This window comes from Lissotriton vulgaris, chromosome 1_1 (assembly GCF_964263255.1).
Source record: "Lissotriton vulgaris chromosome 1_1, aLisVul1.2, whole genome shotgun sequence".
Classification (NCBI taxonomy): Eukaryota; Metazoa; Chordata; class Amphibia; order Caudata; family Salamandridae; genus Lissotriton; species Lissotriton vulgaris.
This window is the reverse complement of record NC_141685.1, coordinates 218,375,183-218,398,020: the sequence shown is the minus strand read 5'-3', so window position 1 is coordinate 218,398,020 and position 22,838 is coordinate 218,375,183. Positions and strand designations below refer to the sequence as shown.

General features: G+C 44.5%; 1 protein-coding gene across 1 annotated transcript in view; it reads right to left on the bottom strand.

Annotated features, from left to right (window-relative positions):
* Nucleotides 1-22,838, bottom strand: part of LOC147740928 (uncharacterized) — a 272,292-nt gene that overhangs the window by 186,928 nt on the left and 62,526 nt on the right. Inside the window, exon 6 of the mRNA XM_086936071.1 lies at nucleotides 13,822-13,920. Within this exon, the coding sequence (XP_086792197.1) occupies nucleotides 13,822-13,920 (99 nt within the window). The remainder of the gene's footprint in view (nucleotides 1-13,821; nucleotides 13,921-22,838) is intronic.

The following is a 22,838-nucleotide window of genomic DNA, read 5'->3' as shown; positions in this document are numbered from 1 at the left end:
TTCCAGCATCCCAGTGATTTTGGGGACTAGCAGAACCCCCTCCTCTGCCACCTCGCTCAGACCCCCAGCCCAACTCACCGCCATACATGCAGACCCAGACACGAAAGCCAACCCTAAACCTTGTTAACTGCAGTTTAGCAATCTGACATGCAACTGAAATATACGAAACCTTCCTCAGTGAATCCATCGACATCGCCTTGCTGACAGAAACCTGGCTTGACACCTTTGAAGCTCATGACGAGCTCAGCTCGTCATGAGGCACGGTTGAGCTGTGCTGATGACGAGCTGAGCTCGTCATGAACAATGGTAAATCTGAAAATGCATCACCGGGGGAGAATACCTCTAGCAGCCAAGGTGTTAATGACCACTCAACGCCCATCCTTGACCTACTCACCCCTCCTTACTACTATATGATTGCAAAGGACAGACCCGACAGAATCAGAGGCAGCCTAGCTATTACTTACAAAAGTGAACTGCAACTCTCCTGTGTCAAAAACTCATTCCACCTTACCTTTGAATAGCTTAGCGCTGAACTCACTATACAGGATTCTCCCCCAATTTGCCTACATAACATCTACCAACCTCCGGGTGACCCACTTCGCGTTGCTGAGTAACTATCCGATCTTCTCTCTCCAACTCAAAAAACCTCTTCCTAGGAGAATTTAACATCCACTGGAACAATACTGTTGACCCCACAGTCACCCGTCTCATCAGTCTCCTTGAGATCAATGGCCTTGTTCAACTTCGTCACTCGCCCACTGATACCAAAGGTGCCACTCTCGATGCCATCATATCCAATAACGACCTGGCTTCCATCTCTAACATCATTCCCATTGACTGGTCTGACCATCACCTCATCCTGTTCAAGATCGAATCCACTACCCTCCTCCCCCCTATTAAAAATCACATACCCATGAAATGGAGAAGAAACCTCAATCAAATTCCTCCTGGCCAACGTGAGTCTAAGTTACAAACCCATCTTCGCCTCACCTCTCTCTCCCAAGACAAAAATCATCTCACCAAACTTTTCAACAAGACCGCCAGTGAGGTTGTGGACCTCCTAGCCTCTCCCAAACTAAAAAAGCAAAAAACCATTCCATCCAAAAACAGACCCAGAGAACTATTTAACATTGTTCGCAACCAAACATCCATAGCCCCCCTTAAACTTACTGCCTCAACTAATAACTGTGAGGAAATTGACAACTTCTTCTCTGATAGAATCCCCTAAAATGATCTCTCCTTCCATCTAACTGAGATCCCACCCAATTCCTCTTCTGTCACTGAGCCCACACTGAATGATCCTCCCGTCCCGACTCTGACTCTGTACCCCTCCAGTCTCCCTCTCGCCTCTCCCCCTCCTGAATTTAGCCTTCCCCCCTACAACTGCATTGTGGACTAACTTCCACCCTGTGACCGAGCTCAAAGTATTTAACGTCATCGCCAAATTTAAGCTGTCCTCACACACCAAAGGCCCTATCCTCTCTAGCCTTATTCAGAATCTCAACCACATTCTGCCCCGTATTGTTCCAATACCATCAACACATCCTTCTCCAGAGGGTGCGTCCCAGACTCACTTCAACTCGGTCAAATCACGCCTATCCCTAAAAATCCCACCGCAGACCAGACTGACCTGAAAAACCTCTGCCCTATCTCTAACCTACCACTCCTTTCAAAAGCCCTGGAAAAATGTGCCTTGCTTCAATTTGATAAACACATTAACAACTTCAACCTTCTAGACCCCTTGCAATCCGGCTTCAAAAAAGGCTGCAGCACTGAAACTGCCATGCTAAACATAATCGATGACATCCACTCCTCACTTGACAATGGTGAATCCTGCCTACTCATTCTCCTTGACCTCTCGGCTGCCTTTGATACAGTCAACCACAACTCCCTACTCAATTCACTCAAGTCCGGCTTTGGCCTTAAATGGAACAAATCAAAATGATCGACTGTCAATCGGACCCCTCTCCGGTGTTCCTTGGCATCCCCCAAGGTTCTATTCTCTCCCCCTCTCTCTTTAACCTCTTTATGGAAGCCCTTACCCGCATTCTGAAACAAGCTGGAATCAACTACCACCTCTATGCTGATGACACCCAGCTTTACTATAAGATTTATACAGATTTACTATCTGATGTGCTTCATCTTAACCATACCTTAAACAAAATCCAACACTGGTTCCACTTTAACCATCTCAAACTTAATTCTAAGAAAACTGAAATCATCCTCTTCTCCCCTAAAAACAACCGACTTCCCATCCAAACCTGAATCTCTGACCTTAATGCACTCAACTGCTAGCTCTCTTTGTCCAATTCAGCGAAATCACTCAGTATTACCGTTGACAAAAATCTAACCCTTAACTACCACATACAAAAATTGGCTGAAGGAACACACTTCACTCCCCGTCACCTAAAGAAAAACAAACCCTTCAACCCACCGAAGACTTCAAATGGGTCGTCCAATCGCTGGTACTCTCTAAAATTGACTATGGTAATGCTATCCTCACAGGAACCCCCACAGTACACCTAGCCCCTCTCAGATCTGTGCTCCACCTTACAGCCAGCCTCATCACCATAAATGCTTTGACATACAAACAAACTGGAGAGGGGAGGTAGAGTAGTTCTGAAGGATTCGTACTCCACAGACTGATATGTATAAACACAAGGAATCCTCCTTGAAATGACAGGGAAGTGTTCACCACAGTGGTATGGGAGCACTTAGTGTTTCTTAACATACCCCTCACACACCAAAAGGCCCCTTGGTGTCATGCTTCATCGTAGGGGTCTTCGCACCCCTCTAGCGGGATGCGGCGTGCTGCGACCTACGACTACGTGGGAGCACTTTTAGTTATTGACTATATGTGGTGCATGTGAGTGAGTATGTTTTTTATGTGAGTGGTGGGATTTTAGTGAAGTGATTAAAAAGTACCTGGCAAGTGGGTGTAGTAGAAAAAACTTTTATTCATGGCCCCGGGCTGGCACTATTAAAAGAAGTGAAGTGCAAGGTGTGTATTGTCTTGATTATGGACAACACCTCATGTGTGCGTTGACATGTTTCAGAGGCAAAGCTCCTTCAGGACAGGGGCACAACTTCCCCACCTTACTCACATCCTTCCCTAACTCCTGCCTCACCTACAGCTCTGCCCCGAATCCTGTTCCCACAGCAGCCACTTTATATATAAATGTATCTGCTTTAGCTGTATATCTATTTATTAGTCTTCAATTGGAGTGTTTGTATTTACTTATCATTATATTGTACCCTTGAACTTTTTCTGTAATTCTTTCCTTTGCACATTTAATTGGAGTGTTGTGTTTTACCACTGCTATACTGTGCCCTTGAACAACTCCTGCAATCCTGTCTTTGCACATTTAAAGCGCTCTGATACTCCCGGGTCTTGCCAGCACTATATAAAACCTTTCAAATAAAAATAAATAAATCATCTGTTTTTAGCAATGTGTTCATTGAGTGGAAGGTTGGTGTCCAGGGGGAATCCAAGATTCTTGGTATTCAGGGTAAGTTGAGGTGTAAATTGGGGTTCGAAGCCATCAAGGTTCAGGTCTTTGTATCTTGTTCTTGGTAAATAATAGGAATCCTGTCTTGGTTGGGTTGAGCTTCAGAAGGATGTTGGAGATCTGGTATGAATTATGTTCAAGTAGTGTTTAAGATGTTGAATGTCTCATGTAACCCGGGGCAGAAAACTACGCTACGCTTGCGGTGTGTTCGTAGTTTGCACAACTACGCGCGGCGCGAATTGCACATAGCACAGTGCAAAAATGCTTAGCGTAGCATAGAGGGCATTTTATGCTCACTCGTGGTCCTCAACGTCAAGTTGGCGACCACGAACGAGCAAAATCAACATCCCGCCCAACTTTTTCCTCGCTCGCGATCGGCAACATCAAGTTGCTGATCGCGAGCGTGAAAAATAAACCTCCTGACGAGGTTCTCAACGTGGGGTGGTCAGGTTTCTCATTGCGAGTGGCCGCGTATGCTACCAGTCCGCGTTGAGAAAGCTGCTGCTCGAGTACAAATCTACTCGAGCAGCAGAAAACGACTGCTCGCACTGTGCATGACATCGTTTGCAATGATTGCACAGTGCGGACAAGCATCGGGCACTGTTCAATCATTGTGAAAAGCATTTTCCCTTCTGCACTACACAATTTGCATACCTAAGCGTAGAATGCGTAGTGCGAAGTGCACTTCACATAGCTATGCGTAGCGCTACAATGCGAACGACACCCAGGGTTAGTCCCAAGCAGAGGGTATTTTCAAGAGTGGTGTATCATTATCATCATATTGCTGACTCTTGATGTTGTTATGAATGAGTAGAGCACCAAGTGGGCACATGTATTGGTTGAAGATATTAGGTGGCATTATTCAACGCTGTGGTACTCCACAGGTGACAGGCTACAAAAGCACCCAAGATCACTTAATGGAGAGCATAGTTCATAAAGTGGGCAGAGCTAGACACAGGGTCCCTTCGGATGGGTAGATGAAAGGGCACAATTTACTCAGAAAAGGTCTAAGCTTGTGATATCCTTATCCTGCGCTTCACAGTGGATGAGGGCCACAGCAAAAGTACAAAATACTACCCCATAAATAACCAGGTGGATACCCCCCTGGAGAACTTAGGAGCAAAAACATGGCTTGCTGTGTGTCCCCCTCGGGATCCAGCTCCTAACTACTGCACTAACTCTTGGCCTTCACCCCATCATCTTTCACTCAACTTTCCTTATTCTTTCTTTCATCTCTTGGCACACACGCTGGAATAACCAAGTGAGGGGAACATCCAGTCTTAAATTGACTCATGCAGACAGTCATGCTCAGACTTTGTGAATGAGCATGGTACCAGCCATAAACTAGGAAATATAGTAATTAGAAACAGTTATTTCCTATTGGTTGACGGAACAGTGGAACACAAACTCCGGCAAAAACCAAGACGTAGAAAGCATGATCTAGGTATTCCTTATTAGAAATAGCACACAGCAGGAGGTAATTCAGCTCAATAGCTCAACTCAAAAATAACTGAGGATGGACTTCATTAGGCTCCAACTAGGGGCCAGATGAAATTATGGACTATGACATATGCCCTAAGTTATTAATCACAATAGCATGTTAAGTTGTCTCTGGTTTATACTGATTTCTGAATGTTATTTAAAGCAGTATCCTACCAAAGTATAAACTGTGGCTGGTATGTATGTAAAATCTAGTTAAATCTATTACTGCAGGATGAAATACTGGTAATTAGCCTAGAAGCAAGTTGCTTGATAGCCACATTGTATAACTGTGTTTAAAAACACTGAGGTATTGTCATGGAATCTTTTTACGGTGACCTCCAAAATTGTGAGTAGTTGATCTTTAAGAGCTAAGATATGTGCAAAACATCCACAAGAACTTAAGACGAAATATGATTGTTCAAAATTAAGCATGACCTGGCTCTTTGTACCATTTCTGTACCAGTTGAAATGGACCACTCCACTGTGCCCTTTTCTAGAGACCACAGCAGTTTCATCAACCTGTGGGTTACACTCGCATATTAGAGGTAGCATGGAAATTTGACACTGTGGAATGGGGGCTTATTTGCGGTTTATAATTTGCTTTAAATAGCACATGTTCTTAACATTCAAACAAGAAAAGGGGATGGAATTGCTGAAGCTACTGTGGTTGAAATCTGATCTCCTAGTGGACCCCAAAGTGTTGATTCATTGCCACCCACAGGTATTATCCACAGTCAACGCATCCTTAGAAGATCACTATTGTAGATGTCACACTCAGCATCAGACACATCAGGCAGTATCACATGCTACGGGTGTAATGGAAGGTTCATCATGAGGCATATAGTATGCTTTCATGTTTGTGCCTATCATATCATCTAATCTTGGAAGCCATGCATGTATCTGTATTTTGTTTTGTAGACATCATCTCTTTGTGGATTTTGTGCACAACTGCAGTCAAATAAATGATTTTATGGAGATAGGGCTAACACAATGTGGGAACATGTTATCCTACAAGCTTGAATAACCAACAGCCAATACATAGGGTATACCTACTCAGCTGAGGCAGATTTCCCTTCCCACCTCAAATGTCTCTGGTTTGGAGATGAGACAGGGTCTCTGAGAAAAGCACAACTGATCTTACTCAGATAGACTGCTAAATAAGAACCAAACAAAATTGGGCGACATGTCGTGTAGTTCCCACTAATCCGTAGGACCTGTGCATTTGTTTGGACAACATAAACTTTGGGTGAGGTGCCTAGACTGATTCTGGGCACCCACACAGGATATGTTGGCCTAGAGACCAGTTAGCTCACAGTGCCCCCTCTAACCTTACCATGTTGCAAATGGTTTCTGCCAACCACTAAACATAACATCCCTGAATCCTTAGGGATCGTCGAAACAGATCAAAACCTTTCACTTAGTCACCCATGCCTACTAGTGTTCAGAGAAATATATAGAGAATACACGGTGGGATGTTTTCAATACATTAATTAAACCAACGTTATTCTTGTATAGAATACATGTGGTGCGATAATCAGTAGACAGAAGCAGAGGAAAGTGAGAACAAGCTGCAAAAGCATTGTGAGAAGTGATGTCCAAGCATGCCAAGGACCATCTATGTGATTTGAGACCATTGGAATTGTGTTGTGGACACCTTCTGGAAGGACCTGTAGGAGTGTGGGAAAGTTTGGAAAACGTTTGTGAAAAGCTCCATTAGAGCCAAGCCAGCCACCTTCAACCCCGACTCAGCCCAGAGTTCAGGTTTGTCCCACTGAAGAGCTCCGGAGGTCCAATTTCCAGGGATTGACCAAAATCTCACTGAAAGTTAAGCCGGTGAACCTTCACCAAATCCAGATTGGTAAGAGCAGCTAGGGTCATTGGCAGACAAAGCTCCAGAAATGTTTCCAAGTGCTAAGGTCACATTTTGACAGAAGGCTCCCGCTTGGTGTATCTGAACAGGACTTCATCTCCGTGGAACTCAAACTTTGACTTTGTCCGGTCAAACATGCCCAGATGTTCGGAAATGGCACTATTGATTTTCAGCACTATAGCATGTTCTTTACGTATTCATATCTCTGGTTCCCTATATTGGATTTTTGTTGCTGTGGTGTCATTTTAAAGATACAAATATTTCGTACTTTTAAAAATTGGTGTGGGAATTTTATTGTGTGTTGGGTCTTACTTATTTAAACTATTGTTTTTAAACATTTAAACAATTTGTCCCTGGGAGGCAGTAAGCCCACTGGATAGCAGGACTTTCTTTTTTTATAAACTGAATATTATTGATTTTTGAACACATAAACACACTGTAACATCGCCACCGGCCAAGAGAGGGCATACCACCATGGATTACACAATGTAACACATTAATCACTCATTCATGTCAAAGCATCCAACTAAATGCCAACCATTTCCCCTAAATGTTCTTGTGCTTCTTGGGGCAACCCTGGGATATGTATACTACTCTCTCTAGTGTGGTACACCAATCCATTGCCTGACTCCATTTATTTTTATATAGGAATGATGGGGTGCCACTGGCCCACTCTGAGATCAGGCCCGACCCTCACCCCGAAAGTCTCAACAGTCTTTTTTCTCCCCTGCAGGTTAAAACGTACCATCCCAATGACAAGGAAGAGGATATTAGATTATTTTGGGTGTTGTTTTTACATATGGACCAGGAGAGTGGAGCTAATCTCAATTTTTCCCCACTTGCATTGGTGAATGGCTGCACTTTTTGGGCTTTGGTAGGTCGCTACCTGGAAAAAAAGTACTAAACCAAGACATTTCGGAAAACTAGACTTTGAAGGGAATCTGGGGTGGTATGTCTTCCGTAAATCCCATGAAGTTTTCTTGGCCACAATGCTTTGCATACCTCAAACACTGCCTAAAATCTCTCCTTTCCTTGCATTCTGTAAAATTCTGGGGTACACAGGAGATCCACAAAATTCCTACTGCCCACTATTCCACTACTTGTTCCTCTAAAAATGCTACCTCACTGGTGTGGCTGGATCTAGTTAGTAGCTGGCGTGGGTAAAGGCAGGGCTGCGGTTCTGGTAGGCAAAGTATCCATGGGTCTGCTCCGGTGACACGAGGGGGCATGGCATCCAGGGTTTAGGGTGAGGAGGGGGCTGGTGTTGTAGCGCTGAAAGGTCCGAGATCCAGGGTTCCTATCCCTGTGCGTGGTCCAGGTGCGGATGGGCGCAGATGGGTTGCCTTTGCCACACCAACGGCCCAGCTGCACAACATACAGTAGTGCTGTGGGGGAGCTGGATAGATGGGCGATGGGAAAACATGGGTGCAGAAAGAGACACTGGAGGAGAGTTATTGGGGATTGCAGCAGCAGGAGTGGCAAAGGGTAAGACAGGAAGAAAACAGAAAAAAGGAATGAAAGGCAAAGCCAAAAAACAGAGGCAGAAAATTGAAAAGGAGAAAGAGAAAAGCAGAAAAGAGAATGAAGAATCAGAAAAAGGGACAAAAAAGCAAGAAAAGAGAGAGAGAACAGTAGCAGTAGCAGCAGAGCATTGACGCTATGCTACTAGACCAACAGGGATGAGGCGCAGGCAGGAGCCGCGGGTGGAGGAGGGCCCTATGGTTAGCTGAGTAAACTACAACATGTGAATTTCAGCTGTATTTTGGTTTTATCTAATTTGTACACCTAACTATAATGTCACTTTAAACTTAGTTCTTTCAACTGAATTTCAGGTTACTTGGTACTGCAGTACCGGCACCGTAGTACCAAAATGGAAGACGGGAGAAAAAGCTCTATGGGCCAACAAGAAGGCCCTTTTTGTTTAAGTTTTTGATAACACAGGACCCGTACAGACATAGCTAACATTTTCTGAACTATAACCCCTTCATGCCTGAACAGAGCCCAGCCTTTCTTTAAATGCTAATTTCTTGAAAACCAGCATTTGGCCGTTTTTTTCTTCATGGGAGGCAAAGTTTTCCTGGGGATGTAACATGGAAAATTTTATTTTTGGAACTCCTCCCCCCCCCCCCCCCTCCTCCCTTTTTCTTGGACCCAACCTGACAGATAAGTGGAGAATTTACCATGATGTAGCCAAGGTGAATGAACTTCAGAATCGTCAAACAGCAGCAAAGTTGCTAACTAATCAAAAAATCATTCTTCCTGTTGAAACTCTGACCTATCTATAACTACACAGTGGGGACCACATATACATATGAACCAATATAAATCCATATGTATAGAGAGAGAATACATAATGGGTAACAGTGTAATACAAATAGACAACTCAGAGGCCGGCCTGTTCACTCTCAAATTGGGACCCCAGCTTACTGTATCGGGAATCCTGATATATAGACCCCCCCGGGAATCTGAAGGAATTTAAACCCAATCTAGTGAAGGCTATAGCTCACCTAGCCATCAGAAAAAGTAGACTTTTGATATTAGGCGATTTTAATATCCACCTGGAAGATGACCTATCCAGGGAAGCTACAGACCTAAAGCAAGACTTGCTGGCCTTACAAATAGAACTAAAAAATAAGGCCCCCACCCATAGACATGAACACTTATTAGACCCTGTTTTCAGCAGCTGGAATGGTGTAAGCGTGAATCAGCCCGTTCCTGTTCCCTGGTCAGACCACTTCTTAATCCCTTTCAAAATCCACTGCCCAAATATAGATATTCACAGAGGAGAAAAAAACAGCTATCCAAGACGTAAATGGAAGCACTTCTCACTAAACACTTTTAGTCAACTACTAGAGTTTGGAGGTCCACCAGGAGGTGATGATTGCGAAAGTGCAAATAGCAATCTTGAGAAGCGTATTTTAGACACGCTAAATGAGTCAGCCCCGATGTGTCCATCAAAGACTAAACCCGAGATAAAAAGTCTGCCCCTTGGTTTACGTCTGAGTTGCAGAAGGCCAAATCAGAATGCAAAAAACTAGAGCGCAAATGGAGGGTTGATTTTTGCCCACAAATTAAGAACACGTACAAGGCGGCACAGAGAAAATATAAAATCACACTTCGAAGTACTAAGGCTGTACATTATAAAAGTTGTATTGAGGAGGCAGAAAATTCCTCGCGAGAATTATTTAAAATTTTTAAAGAAATCTCTGTAGTAGCTAATAGTAACACTCCAGAAAAAGATTCAGTTGAGGAATGCAACAGAATAGCTAACTACTTTGCTGGAAAGGTCCAAGATATCTACACCACATTCTCAGGCGACATAATCTGCGGACAAGACTTTGAGGAAAGTGTAGGCGCAAGCAGGGTAGAGAACTGTCTCAGAACCTTTTCGGTACCCCCTACAGAGATGCTCACCAACATCTGTCGGAGTATCAAATCGGGTTCACCTAGAGACCCTGCACCTCCACGGGTGTTGGGGGAAAGTATCTCGGTGCTAGAACCTTATATCAGGCATGTACTTCAAATCTCTTTTGCCTCCGGTACTCTCCCTGCTGACTGGAAGAAAGCAATAGTTCTTCCTATCAAAAAGAAACCAAACGTTAGTTTGGAAGTGCTTGAAAACTTGAGACCCATTCCACTACTGCCCTACATTGCCAAAGTGGCAGAAAAAGTAGCCAATATACAACTTATGGCTCACCTGGAGAACAACTGCCTCCTACACCCCTCTCAATCAGGCTTTCGACCGGGCTTCTCCACTGAGACGGCCCTACTGGGAGCTACTGAGACCCTGCGGCAAAAGGCGGACTCCGGACATACCATGGCACTGATAATGCTTGACCTCAGTGCAGCGTTTGACACTGTAGCCCACTCCATCCTGCTACAGTGTCTAAACAAAGCAGGGTTCACGGAGTCCGCGCTAAGCTGGCTTAAAGCGTTCCTTACTGACCGCAGTTTTCAGGTCCAAAGGGGCTCCTTTAAATCCTCTGCCATTGCGCTTGAACAAGGGGTGCCTCAGGGCTCGGCTTTGAGTCCTAGCTTGTTCAATCTTTATATGGCCCCCTTGGCAGGAGTGGTGCAAGCGTTTGGAGTGGAGTTAGTCTCCTACGCTGACGACACCCAACTGCTGATCTCTCTGTCCCAAGCCCCGGACACAGCTGCATCCAACTTCAAGGCCTGTATGCAGGCCTTAGCAGGTTGGATGAATTCACACTGTCTAAAGCTTAATGGCTCTAAGACTGAGGTCGTGGTGATTGGAGGTAACAACTCCAGATGGACTGGGGACTGGTGGCCAAAATGCTTGGGCCCCACGCCCAATCCCAGCAAGGAGGCAAGGAACTTGGGAATATGGGTTGATCCCAAACTGTCCTATGAGGGCCATGTAAATCGCTTAGTGGGAAAATGTTTTGGTATACTGAAAACCCTCAACCACACATTGAATTTACTCCCGCTAGAGGCCCGAAGAACCATGGCCCAAGCCATAGTCACGTCCCGCATGGACTACGGCAATGTGCTGCTTTTAGGCACTACGGAAAAAAACCTAAGACGAATGCAAGTCCTCCAGAATACTGCTGCTCGGTTAGTGTTGAGTGAGACTCCCCAAAAGAGCAGCGTCCCAACCAGCTTTGGCGTCGCTACATTGGCTTCCAGTCAGAAAGAGAGTGTTGTATAAAGCACTCTTAATCTGCCACAGGATTGTTTGGCAGAAAGCTCCATCCTATCTCTCTGACCAGGTACAGATCTATGAACCTACCAGAGCACTACGCTCAATAGGAGCTGGGCTACTAAAAATTCCCCATGTCAAAAGAGCAAAATGGGTGGACGCTCTTTCAGACTGCTGGCAGCCGCCAACTGGAGCAAACTCCGATCAGCTTAAGGATAGAAGGATCTGAAATTAATTTCAGAAAAATCCTTAAGACCCACCTGTATAATAACTAATTCCTCCCAACTTAACGCTGGATCCTTGCCCGCTTCTGTGACTTTCTCTCTCCGTAGCGCGGGGACACGCCGAGATGGCATCACCAGACGCTTTATAAATCCCTTTATTATTATTATTATTATATTAATATGAGCCTGTACAGCCATTGAGAGGTCTGGTAACATTTGCACCTAGTTGTTTATAAATGTCACCCAAACCCGGAGACAGTAAAATAGGAACCAATTACATGTTAATCGTTATGTATATTTATATATCATGATTTATTATTTGATTTTAGCCCTTTTTAGAAATATTTAGAGTCTTCGAGTGTCATCCCTTTAGTACTTATTGTTTGCCTGTGAGTGCAGATATGTATGAAATACTTGGAGAAGTTTGTGTTTTTGTAGGAGTTAATATACAAATAATATAAAATGTGTTCTATGCAACAATTTGTATACTTATAAATTAGCTTTTAAACATGAATTCTAAATTGTTGTTTTGCTTTGCAATACATTACCAATATATAGTGGTTTTAAAAAGAAAAAGATGAAGGAAAACATTTTGTGCAATGTAGGACGATAACTTTTTGCCGACAGGGGTCCCGTATTTACAATGATTACTGTCACGCACTGGGGAGGATTCATTGCAGGATGATTGAAAAAAAGATGGCCAGGGGCTGCTCCTCCACTTGGGTGAAGGAGTGTCACCCTACTGCTTTCTTGCAGCGTGAGAAGCAAAAACATAAAATGGTAATAACTTCCAGTTAATAGCAGTTTATGTTTGGTTGCGGGCTGGTGGGTGGGCGGGGCTGCTCTGCAACCTGGGCAGGGGAAGAGTGGTGTGCTTACTACTCCCGAGTGCACAAAGACTGTTTGGTCAGCCCCCTAGGGCTGCCCAAACAAGTCATGCGCACTCTGCCCTTCTCCATGTAGGCTGCGTTGCAGCCTGCATGGAGAAGATGGCCTACCCATAAGCCGCTGGCTGGGTGGCGGCCCGAACAATAGCGTTGTGATTGGCCTAGGGGAGGGAGCCTGGCTGTCTGCATCCTGTTCCTGCCGGAGGCAGGAAAGTAGCTGAGCAGGAGCAGTCAGGACGCAGGACCCCTCCGAGTGAAAGGTAAGTTTGATTTTTTTAAAATAATTATTTTAAAATTAATCCCCCGTGCGACCCCTCACCCGCGAGCCATGCCGGCTGCGACTCAAGATGGCCCTCGGTTTCAACAAAAGAATTATTAACTTGAGCTGGCAGCCAATTGGGAAGCCTTGCTTTTTTCAAAACCCTGTTCTTCTGTTACAAAGTCCTCTGTAATTAATTGCATAGATATTGCTGAACATCCCTTTATACTTCCTACATTCCTACTGGTGCTCCGCACTCCAGTGCTGCCCCTTTTGCTGTGGTTGTTTCTATTCAACATCCATCCATTCAGAACTCTCTCTTTTTGCCAGTGCCAGGACATGTTATACCAGGGCAATCGTGCACTCAGTAAAATACTTTCATTCATTCATATGACTTTGGATGCACAGAATACATTGCACAAAGCCACAGTGCCGACATAACCCAGCAAAGTGTCCAGAGAGAGTTCACTTTGGGTTTTCATGTATTTATTCTAAAATTAATATTAATCTGCTAATCCAAATTCCTTCACCCTACCCCAACCTATTCCTAATTATTTACTTAATGTATTCTATTCTTATGTTTAACTCTTCCCTTTATCCTATTCTATACCCTAGAAATTACCCATATCCAAAGCTTTAATATATTTGTTACATCAATGTATAACTGTACTATTCACACTTGTATTACCGTGAATATTATTATTCTCCTAATTTTATTACTTCAAAATGTTTGCATCCTGTAGTCTTTCTTCCAATGAAAATGTATGCCACTGTTAAAACATTTTTTATTATCGCCCTGTTTCTGGCAATGTAAAATCTATGAATACATTTTGTGTGCACAAGTGTATGATACAGATCAATATACAACCTAAATGGTTTCCTTTAATTGTAGCCATTATGAACCCTTTCCAACCACCTATTTCTGCTTACCTTCATTACAGGATGGTCCTGTGAATTCACTGTTACAACTACAATTGCCAGATGGCAAACATGAGCCATGAATGCAAGTGCTCGAAGTGCAAAATGCCACTGAAAAAAAGAAGAAGTTGCATTAACACAAAACATAAAATGAAGTGGATAATCATTCTCATATTACTGAGTAAGCCCCCCATGTTTGGCAGTCACACTTGAGTTAATGTCCCTAGAGATGGATATTGAGCCAAATTATCTGCGGCAAAAGGGACAACAGGCACAGTCAGGGGTATGACAGCCTGCGAGGGAATCTCACACAGCACATATAAAGGGTTGTACCACAGACACGCCTAAGGCAGTATACACACCTTTTATTTCAGAAAATAATTTTGTATATTATGTATATAAATCATATTCTTTTTTATATTATAGTTCTTGGTCATTGTGTGATACTTTTCATAGAATGAACAATACAATGAAAGCATAATTCACAAAAGTTCAAATAACTAAGTAGATTTCACTTGATTAACAGCACACATTTAAAAAATAAAGTAAGACTAAATATGATATGACAAGGTGGATGCGCTCTTCAGTCTTACAGAAATTATAAATGTCAATCAACTCTCTTCTGCAAAGCACTATGGCCCTAATTATGACTTTGGCAGTCTGCCAGTGGGGCTGACACTGCACCGTCCACTGGAGGACTGCCAAAGCTGTGGGGCGCCTGCCCGCCGGATACTGGCTTGAATACTGGCCTGGCAGGCGGTGCACCGCTGGTCCCGCCACGTCGTTCCAGTGGGGCTGACACTGCACCGTCCACTGGAGGACTGCCAAAGCTGTGGGGCGCCTGCCCACCGGATTCTGGCTTGAATCCTGGCCTGGCAGGCAGTGCACCGCTGGTCCCACCACGTCGTTCTAGTGGGGCTGACACTGCACCGTCCACTGGAGGACTGCCAAAGCTGTGGGGCGCCTGCCCGCCGGATTCTGGCTTGAATCCTGGCCTGGCAGGCAGTGCACCGCTGGTCCCGCCACGTCGTTCCAGTGGGGCTGACACTGCACCGTCCACTGGAGGACTGCCAAAGCTGTGGGGCGCCTGCCCACCGGATTCTGGCTTGAATCCTGGCCTGGCAGGCAGTGCACCGCTGGTCCCACCACGTCGTTCTAGTGGGGCTGACACTGCACCGTCCACTGGAGGACTGCCAAAGCTGTGGGGCGCCTGCCCGCCGGATTCTGGCTTGAATCCTGGCCTGGCAGGCAGTGCACTGCTGGTCCCACCACGTCTTTCCAGTGGGGCTGACACTGAACTGTCCACTGGAGGACTGCCAAAGCTGTGGGGCGCCTGCCTGCCGGATTCTGGCTTGAATCCTGGCCTGGCAGGCGGTGCACCGCTGGTCCCACCACGTCGTTCTGTTAGGCTCATATTGTGGCCTAACATGTAGACTGCCGCGGGGAGAGTGCCGAATGCAAGTTTCTGCAGTATGTGGCATGCACCATGTGATGCATGCCACAGTAAAGAGGAACATGGGTGCAGTTCCAGGAGGGCACACCATGTGCCGCACCACATGCACCCCCAGGCTCAGAAGCAGCAGGGGGCCCTCATAGGACCTCCTAAGTTGTCTCCACACCATGACAGTCTCACAGTGAATTAAAAGGGTGGTGGACAAACAACTCCTAATATGCTTGGTGGTGACTCAGCGGCACTGCCCGCATATTTGAGCTCCTGACCAATGCTTGACCGCCGCAGGATCTCGAATCTCCAGCAGACACAGATGCTGTGGCAATGCGACCTCCACACTCATAATACTGTAGGCGGGCTGCAGTGAGGCGCCGGTCGGACTGCCACTGCTAGTACTGCGGTCTTATGTTAATGAAAAGTCATAATCTAAGTTGTCAGGCATCTAATAGTTCTTTGCAGCTATCTTAGTGAATCAGAGCTTAATACCATGTTACATTTCACACTAAAATAATATATAACATAACTGCACTACGTGTAGTCCTAGTGAATGTTAAATTAAAGGTAAGTCACATTGGTTTTGCCCTGGAGATGAATCCAGGCAAACGCAACATGTATCATCATTTTGAAAATCAAACTGAGAAGTATGAACACCACAGGGTCACACAATGAACCTTCACCCTGGAAGCTAAAATCCCATCAAGTTATAGGTGCCTTCACTCCTGACATCTATTCTAAATAAACACAATGCCTTTCTTAGTTTGATGTTGTTGTATAACTTATTTGAAGGATTTATTCCCAGCTAATCTTCGTAGTAGATCTCCTAAGGCTGCATCTATATATATATATATATACATATATATATATATATATTGATAATATTTCCCAGGATTCAGCATCTATATGTTTACTTCAAATATAGAGACTGCACCGGAAAAACAAATGAGAAGTCTTTATTGTTTCTTGTCCTAATTATGGTTTAAAAAACTATCTTATTCAGTCACATGCTTGAATCATTCCCTGTTGTTGAACTGGGAGTTCTTTGGAAATCTTTAAATAGCACAATATTTGGGCCGATTTTTTCAGCCATCCTGTGTTCAGCAAAACATAAATTGGCATCTAGGCTGCAGACAGCTTCCATCCAGCTGTGTACTCGAGTAAAAGATGGCCACGGGAGCCTTTAAGTTCTCTTTGGTTTGGAAACAAGCTGGAAAAGAAAAAAGAACCCAGATCTGCTGCAGGTTGCTGCTGTGAATCCATGTATCTACTGATTTGTTATTAAGGAGAATACTCACCCTACTTCTGGTCAACAATGCACCATAATCTCCAGGTAAGAAATGGAATACTCTCCCCAACACAGTAGAAAGTCTGGGGATGATTGTTTTGTATTTGCTGTCTGGGGTATATTTCATATTTCCACCATGTAATATGCAGCCCTCACATTTATCCATAGGTTATAAGTTAACCTCAGGATGTTTAACATACAATATAATGTTGTCCATAAAAAGCAAAGTCAAAATACTGCAGAAGTTTACATAGACACCCTCTCTATGACCATTATGGAGGTTGCATGTCAGATGGAAATAGCAAACAACAGAGGTGAGAGAGGGCAGCCCTGTCTGGTGCCCCTCACAATTTGCAGCTACTCAGCTATCAGCCCTTTGATCATTACCCTTTTGGGTTGTTGTATGATAGCATGATCTATTGGACAAAGCTGGCTTCTCCCCGAAGTGCTCTATCATCTTTCATATAAAAACCCAGGATGGTGAATCAAATGCCTTTTGAGAGCCCGAAAACAGATAATTCGGTTTCAGTCTCATTTAATAACCCAAACAACAATATCAGTAGACATACACATATTATTGTCTGCACCTCTTTCTCATATACTGGACACGTTTTTCTTTCTTCTTCACTGGTGAGAGAGATTCCAATCCATGGAATGGAAGCAGGTATAGCCCGAATTAGGGGTACCAGCTACTTGCTTAAATTTGAGAAAATTTGGGCCAACTTTATTTAAAATGTGTGCGTCCATATGAATACTTTTAAAATGGTTTGAATTGTTTATCTCACATTGTATATTTTCTGTATTTTGTATTCTTTTTGCCATTCTGTATATCTTTTTGTATAGTTATTATTGGTATATTAGCTATGGTTTTGCTATGTTTTCACTCGGTGCTGTCAATAATTTTTTTTTTTTTAAAAGAGAGAGATTCCAATGATGAGAAACATGGGCAAACTGGTGAGAACCAACCTGTAGTTCTTCTGGTGAAGCACACGCGAGAGACTCTCTCACCTTCACACAGTTTTTTGTTTTCTTTCACAACTTTTTCATTAGGGGGTATGTTTGCATTGAGGGGATTGATGAACAGTTGTTTTCAAAGAAATCCTTGGGGCATTTGAGACTGGATAAGACTGCGGATTATTAGTAACTAGCAGGTGGCTTGAGGGTAAAAAATGTATTTGCTCCCCCCCTCCAGTGTCATGAAAGTAGTTGCATGTTTGCCCTCTTCTATCAGGTCTTTGTGTTTATTGTTATTTGTGAGTGGAGGGTGACCTGATGGATTTCCCTCTCTAGCTCCTTGTTGTAGGTGACATGTGATCAATCGGGCCAATGCTCAATGAGGTCAGTCCCCCTCCCCATATTGTCTTGCTATTGCATATTTCTGATGGATACTTTTACATGCAGAATCCTCATTCTCATCACAATGCCCAGGTGTTAGACTGGATCAACAAAACTTCAGTGCAACAATGGTGTGTAGGAAGTGCTATCGGAAGCCATGAGGCGCCCACCCCAGACTGTTAACATTAGCTCCCTTTTTTCCTTGACTTTGATGCAGATCCGGAACTTTACTCCCATGAGAAATGTTCCTCAAAAATGTAATGCATAGTACCATGACTCCTCCCAAGAAGTCTGGTTTCAAACCCTCCAGGCATTGTGTGGACCAGATGTCCATTACCGACCCCGTTTAGTTTGCCTGTGGTGCTTGAGGTCTGACCACGATTCAAAGTCCAGCTCCTCGTGCCTCAGCAGGCTTTTCAAGGCCACCAAGGAGTGGTAGGCCAATCTCTTTATGGCCCCAGGAAATGAACTTCGAAACCAAAAGTGCTCCGGGTGCTGTTCCCACTCTCCATCTTCATCTTCATCCAAGAAGAGAAAGCACAAAAAGAAGGAGAAAAGGAGCTCAAAAGGCAGACCTCCTCATCTCTTTCCATCTCCCACAGGATCTTTGTTGTCAGAACTGGAGCTTGCTGATTTAAAGCCGATGGAGCCTCCAGACAGCCGTACCACTTCTGTGGTGCAAGCGCCAGACAGACCAGAGTCTTCAGCACCCACGCAGCCATATGTTGAGCCTTACGAGACCAAGTCTGGGCTTTCAGGAGTTTCATACTTCAGGATCAATCATGGTTGCATTCCTCACGTGATGTACTCAATCTTTACAAATCCTTCAATGCCATCCAAAGCAACTCAGAGCTCAACAGCCCCATTGATAATGCACTCTTCATTGCTTTCTAGCCGACATCCCTAGGCGCCACACCACCTGTTTCGATAAATCAATTTCATTGCTTTGACCCAATGCTCCACTTCTCGGTGCTATCCCCACTCCCTACTCCCGCTTCCACGCCCTCCACTTTCACACTTCCAGCTTCAGACAGAGGGCCAATGTCCTTCAACATGCCTATTCCTATAGTTATTACTTAATGCTACATATGGACACTATTGATAAGTCCCCTCTACTCCACGAACCTGTACAGCATTCCCTCCCTTCCCTGATTGGCACCTATACATTGATATTGATTGTACTACATTCACTGTGCAGATCTCTGTAAATCTGTAAAGCGCTCTGCTACCCGCAAGTGTCAAGTTTGTGCTATCAAAATAAATACAAATAAATCAAGCCTCATATTCATTCCTAACAAAAAGCCCAATTTAACTTGAAGAAATGGGTTATAGATCTTTCTTCCATGATTTACTGGGCATGGATTCTGCCCCTGTGAATTATTTCTCTGGTGCTGCCCAAGATCAGGACCATTTTGAATTTCAAGGCCTATCTTCAGCCAGTGGTTTAGATACCTCACCAGATCTGGCTATGGACTTGCCCACTAGACCACCAAAGCCAGAAGTTGTATCTCTACAGAAAGTCTTGCTAAAGGCCACTGAGGTGTTAGATCTGCAATTGCGAATGACAGACACTTAGACGAATGTCCCCACTAAGGTGCTCCTGCCCTCACTGGATTCTTTGGAACCCCTTCTCCCCTTCAATGACGCACTACTGAAACCTGTCATTGCACCATAGTCAAAGCCACCTTTTGCTTCAAGCGGTCAATCAGCTTGTTGCCTGCCTTCATTGGTCCGCTTCTGTTGATCTCTCCTTCTTTTCTAAACACCCTTTGCCAGAGAACTTCCTGTTCAGGGACCCAGTAATGAGGTGCCTTCTCTACAGCCCCTTCCAATAGGTGTCAAAACGGTTGAAGGCCTAGGACAAGATGGCCTTTTCTGTAGTGAATATGGCCTTGAAGTCTCTGAAAGCCTACTGCCTGCTCCTTACAACCTCCTCTTGTGGAGCAAGCCCCACATGTTTCTCCCTGACGCTCCTGCCAACATGAAAGACCATTTCAAAGAAAAATTGATGATGGACAGAATGTCTTTGGCATATCATCAAATCTACACCAGACAGATACACCAAAGTATTTGTCACCTGAGACTTGTCTACCTCTGTGACAGAAAGGCGCCATGCTTGGCAGATAATGAGGAAGTATGGTCTCACCTCATTAGTCTGGAAGCGATGAGACTGTGGTCTTGGGCTCACCATGAAAGGGTCTGGCTCACCACCAATCACCTTGCTCTGAGTGTCAGAGCCAACAGCCTCAGAAGGCATCACCTTGCATATCTTGTGTGGCGTCTTCTGCCGGAAGAAGCCCAGGAAATATTTGCCCAGTGGGGCACACCTCAGGGGGACTTATTTGCCTACTAATAAATTGCTTAGTGCCAGAGTTCTTTGCCCTCCAGTAACCATTGAGTGGAGCCTTGGGATGAGTTTCGGTTGAGGTGAAACTTTAAGCTGAATTACGAATCATCTCCATACCCAAGGTTTCTCAAGCTCTTAGGAAGGTTTGCCAAGATAGGGCCCAAATCATTCTTATTGACCCTGATTGGCTGAGAAGGGTGTGATATTCAGACTTCCTGTGCTTCTCTACATGTTCTCCAATTCTCCTTCCCCTCCCCTTTCTCTCAAAGTCAGGGGGGGGGGGGGTTCTGCAGCCTTGTCTTTGAGACCTACACCTATCTGCTTTGAAGCTTGAGTGTGGACAACTCAGCTTCTTACAGCTGCCAGTGGTGGTGGTAGGCTTCACCTTGGTTGATCATCATCTACTAAGTCTGATTAACCTGCGCATCATTGTAGCATAGTGTGGGACAATGGCGTTGATCCCTTTCATGCCAAACTATCTTAAGTGCTGCAATTTGTCCTTTCCCTTGCACACAGAAGATGTGTCATTGCCACTGTAAATGGTTATTAATCCACCTTGTCTGCTTTCCATTGTCAGCCCAAATAGCCATCCCTGTTCAAATCCCCTGCTATCATTAGTGTTCTTAACACCTTAGCTGCGTGTAAACATTTCTCCCCAGTGCTGCGCTGTCCATTAGAACTAGTGCTGAATGGACGTTCAATGGTCGTGCGCAGCACTGGGGAGGTAGCGCTGCTGACGACCATTGGCCGTCAGCAGCACTTAAGGGGTTAAAGGCCTGGCCACCATTTTTCCTCCAACTCACTTTGTAATCCCTCAGTGGGCTTAAATCAGGTTCTTACTTTTAGGATGCGGTTTCTCTTTCAGTTCATGTACAGTTATACCCTTCCTATGTTTTTTATATCTCGCCTACGCAGCACGCATGCGCTGTAAAGGAAAAAGACCTTTAGAAATTGCTCCGGCTTTTCAGCCAAAAACGTGCCTGCACTGCATTGCTTTCAATGGCAATGGCAATGCGTGCACGTTTGGTGATTCCCTTGCAGGAGTGAACATTGGCAAAATATGTTTGTAATTAACTTCTAAACAGATGTTGCCCAAGGCTCACTCCTGCAAGAGAATTGCTGTGCGTTCTCTCGCACTTTCCACACCCCTCCCACTTGTTAGCCCAGTACTGTTTCACTTTTGCGGGGCCACGTCGTTGTATTCTGAGGATGGCAGCAGCACGCAGAGCCACCCAAAGCCTTCCTCGGCTATTGATCCTCGCTGTTGTTTGGCTGCAAGGAACCCAGGGTCAGTGCAGGCACCGGGGGGCCTTTAGGTAGAACCCTCTTTTAAACTGGGAAGTGCACCCCCGAATCTGTGACCTAGAGCAGGTCAGCAGCCAGGCCACAACCTTTGGATGCCAAGCGCATGCCCCTACGCGGGCCCCGACACTCCTGGGCCGAGCAAGTGTAGGAGAGGCTACTTCACAGAGCAAAGGTACGTTTTTATTTTCCTGAGGAATGTAAGTGAAAATTGAACGGGTACCAACGTCCACTGTTGGATTGCGAAAGCACAGGCAATCAGATGTAATGGGATTTGTTGCAAAGAAATGCAAGGGCTTCATGCAAATTGTCCCGTCAGTGATGTAAAAAGCACATCAAGTCTCACAACAGCCCCACCTCAGTTTCTTGGCATTGCAGCCAGCTTCTGAGAAACCCGTGTGTTGCAAACAGTAAACTGAAATTCCTCGGGTTCCTTCATATTTATTTAAAACATATATAGCTAGAGGAGAGGATCAAGGCAGAGCAAATTTGCCAAGCAAATTTTAGGACGTGGGGATTGGACAATGGTGTCTAAACTTTTAACATACTAACGTTTTTGCCCTTTGACTCGCTTTTTAATGACATCACTGTTCTTGTTTTCACTCTTTTTCTCCTCTATAGTTACTTTTGTGCAGATACTCTTCTGTTCCCAATAAAATACTGTTCACGTACATGCTTACTTCTGGCCATGACAAATATGGGTACAGGGCATTTTTATGTGTTGAAATGTTGCTGTACTTGAAGACAGTCTGTTTGGTTTGATGTTTATATTTTAGTTAGAGTAGCATGCTCTTGCCATGTGAAAACAGTCCCATGGAAATCCTCTCTGGATGAAAATATCTTGTAAACATCCAGCCCTTGAAACCCTTAAACCATGGCCAGGCTGTCACCTCTGTGTATGGGGTTTCCCCGTGGCTGAATTCCAATGTTCTGAGGCTGTTCAGCATGTCAGCTGCTCGCTCTAAACTTCAGCCCTGCTTCGCAACACCCTACAGATAGCACTGTATGTTTACAGACTACACACTCTCTGTATGCACTGGTATTATGTAGCGTTTGTATTCAGTTTTGGGAATTTCTTTCACTGTAATGTTATACGTTCTTGTTGCCTTGCAAGTAGACTGTGGTCTGTGTTTTTTTTTTCCATTTCAGTTTTGTCTGACTTTAATTTGTATGAAATTTCTTGCGTTTTTTGTCAATGACTGTACTTCTCCCTAGATTAATGTAGATACATTTTCTCTGCTCATATTTTAAAAGGCAGCCTGGGTTATCAATCTAGTATGATCTTACAACAGATTAGGTCTAGAATTGTCCTC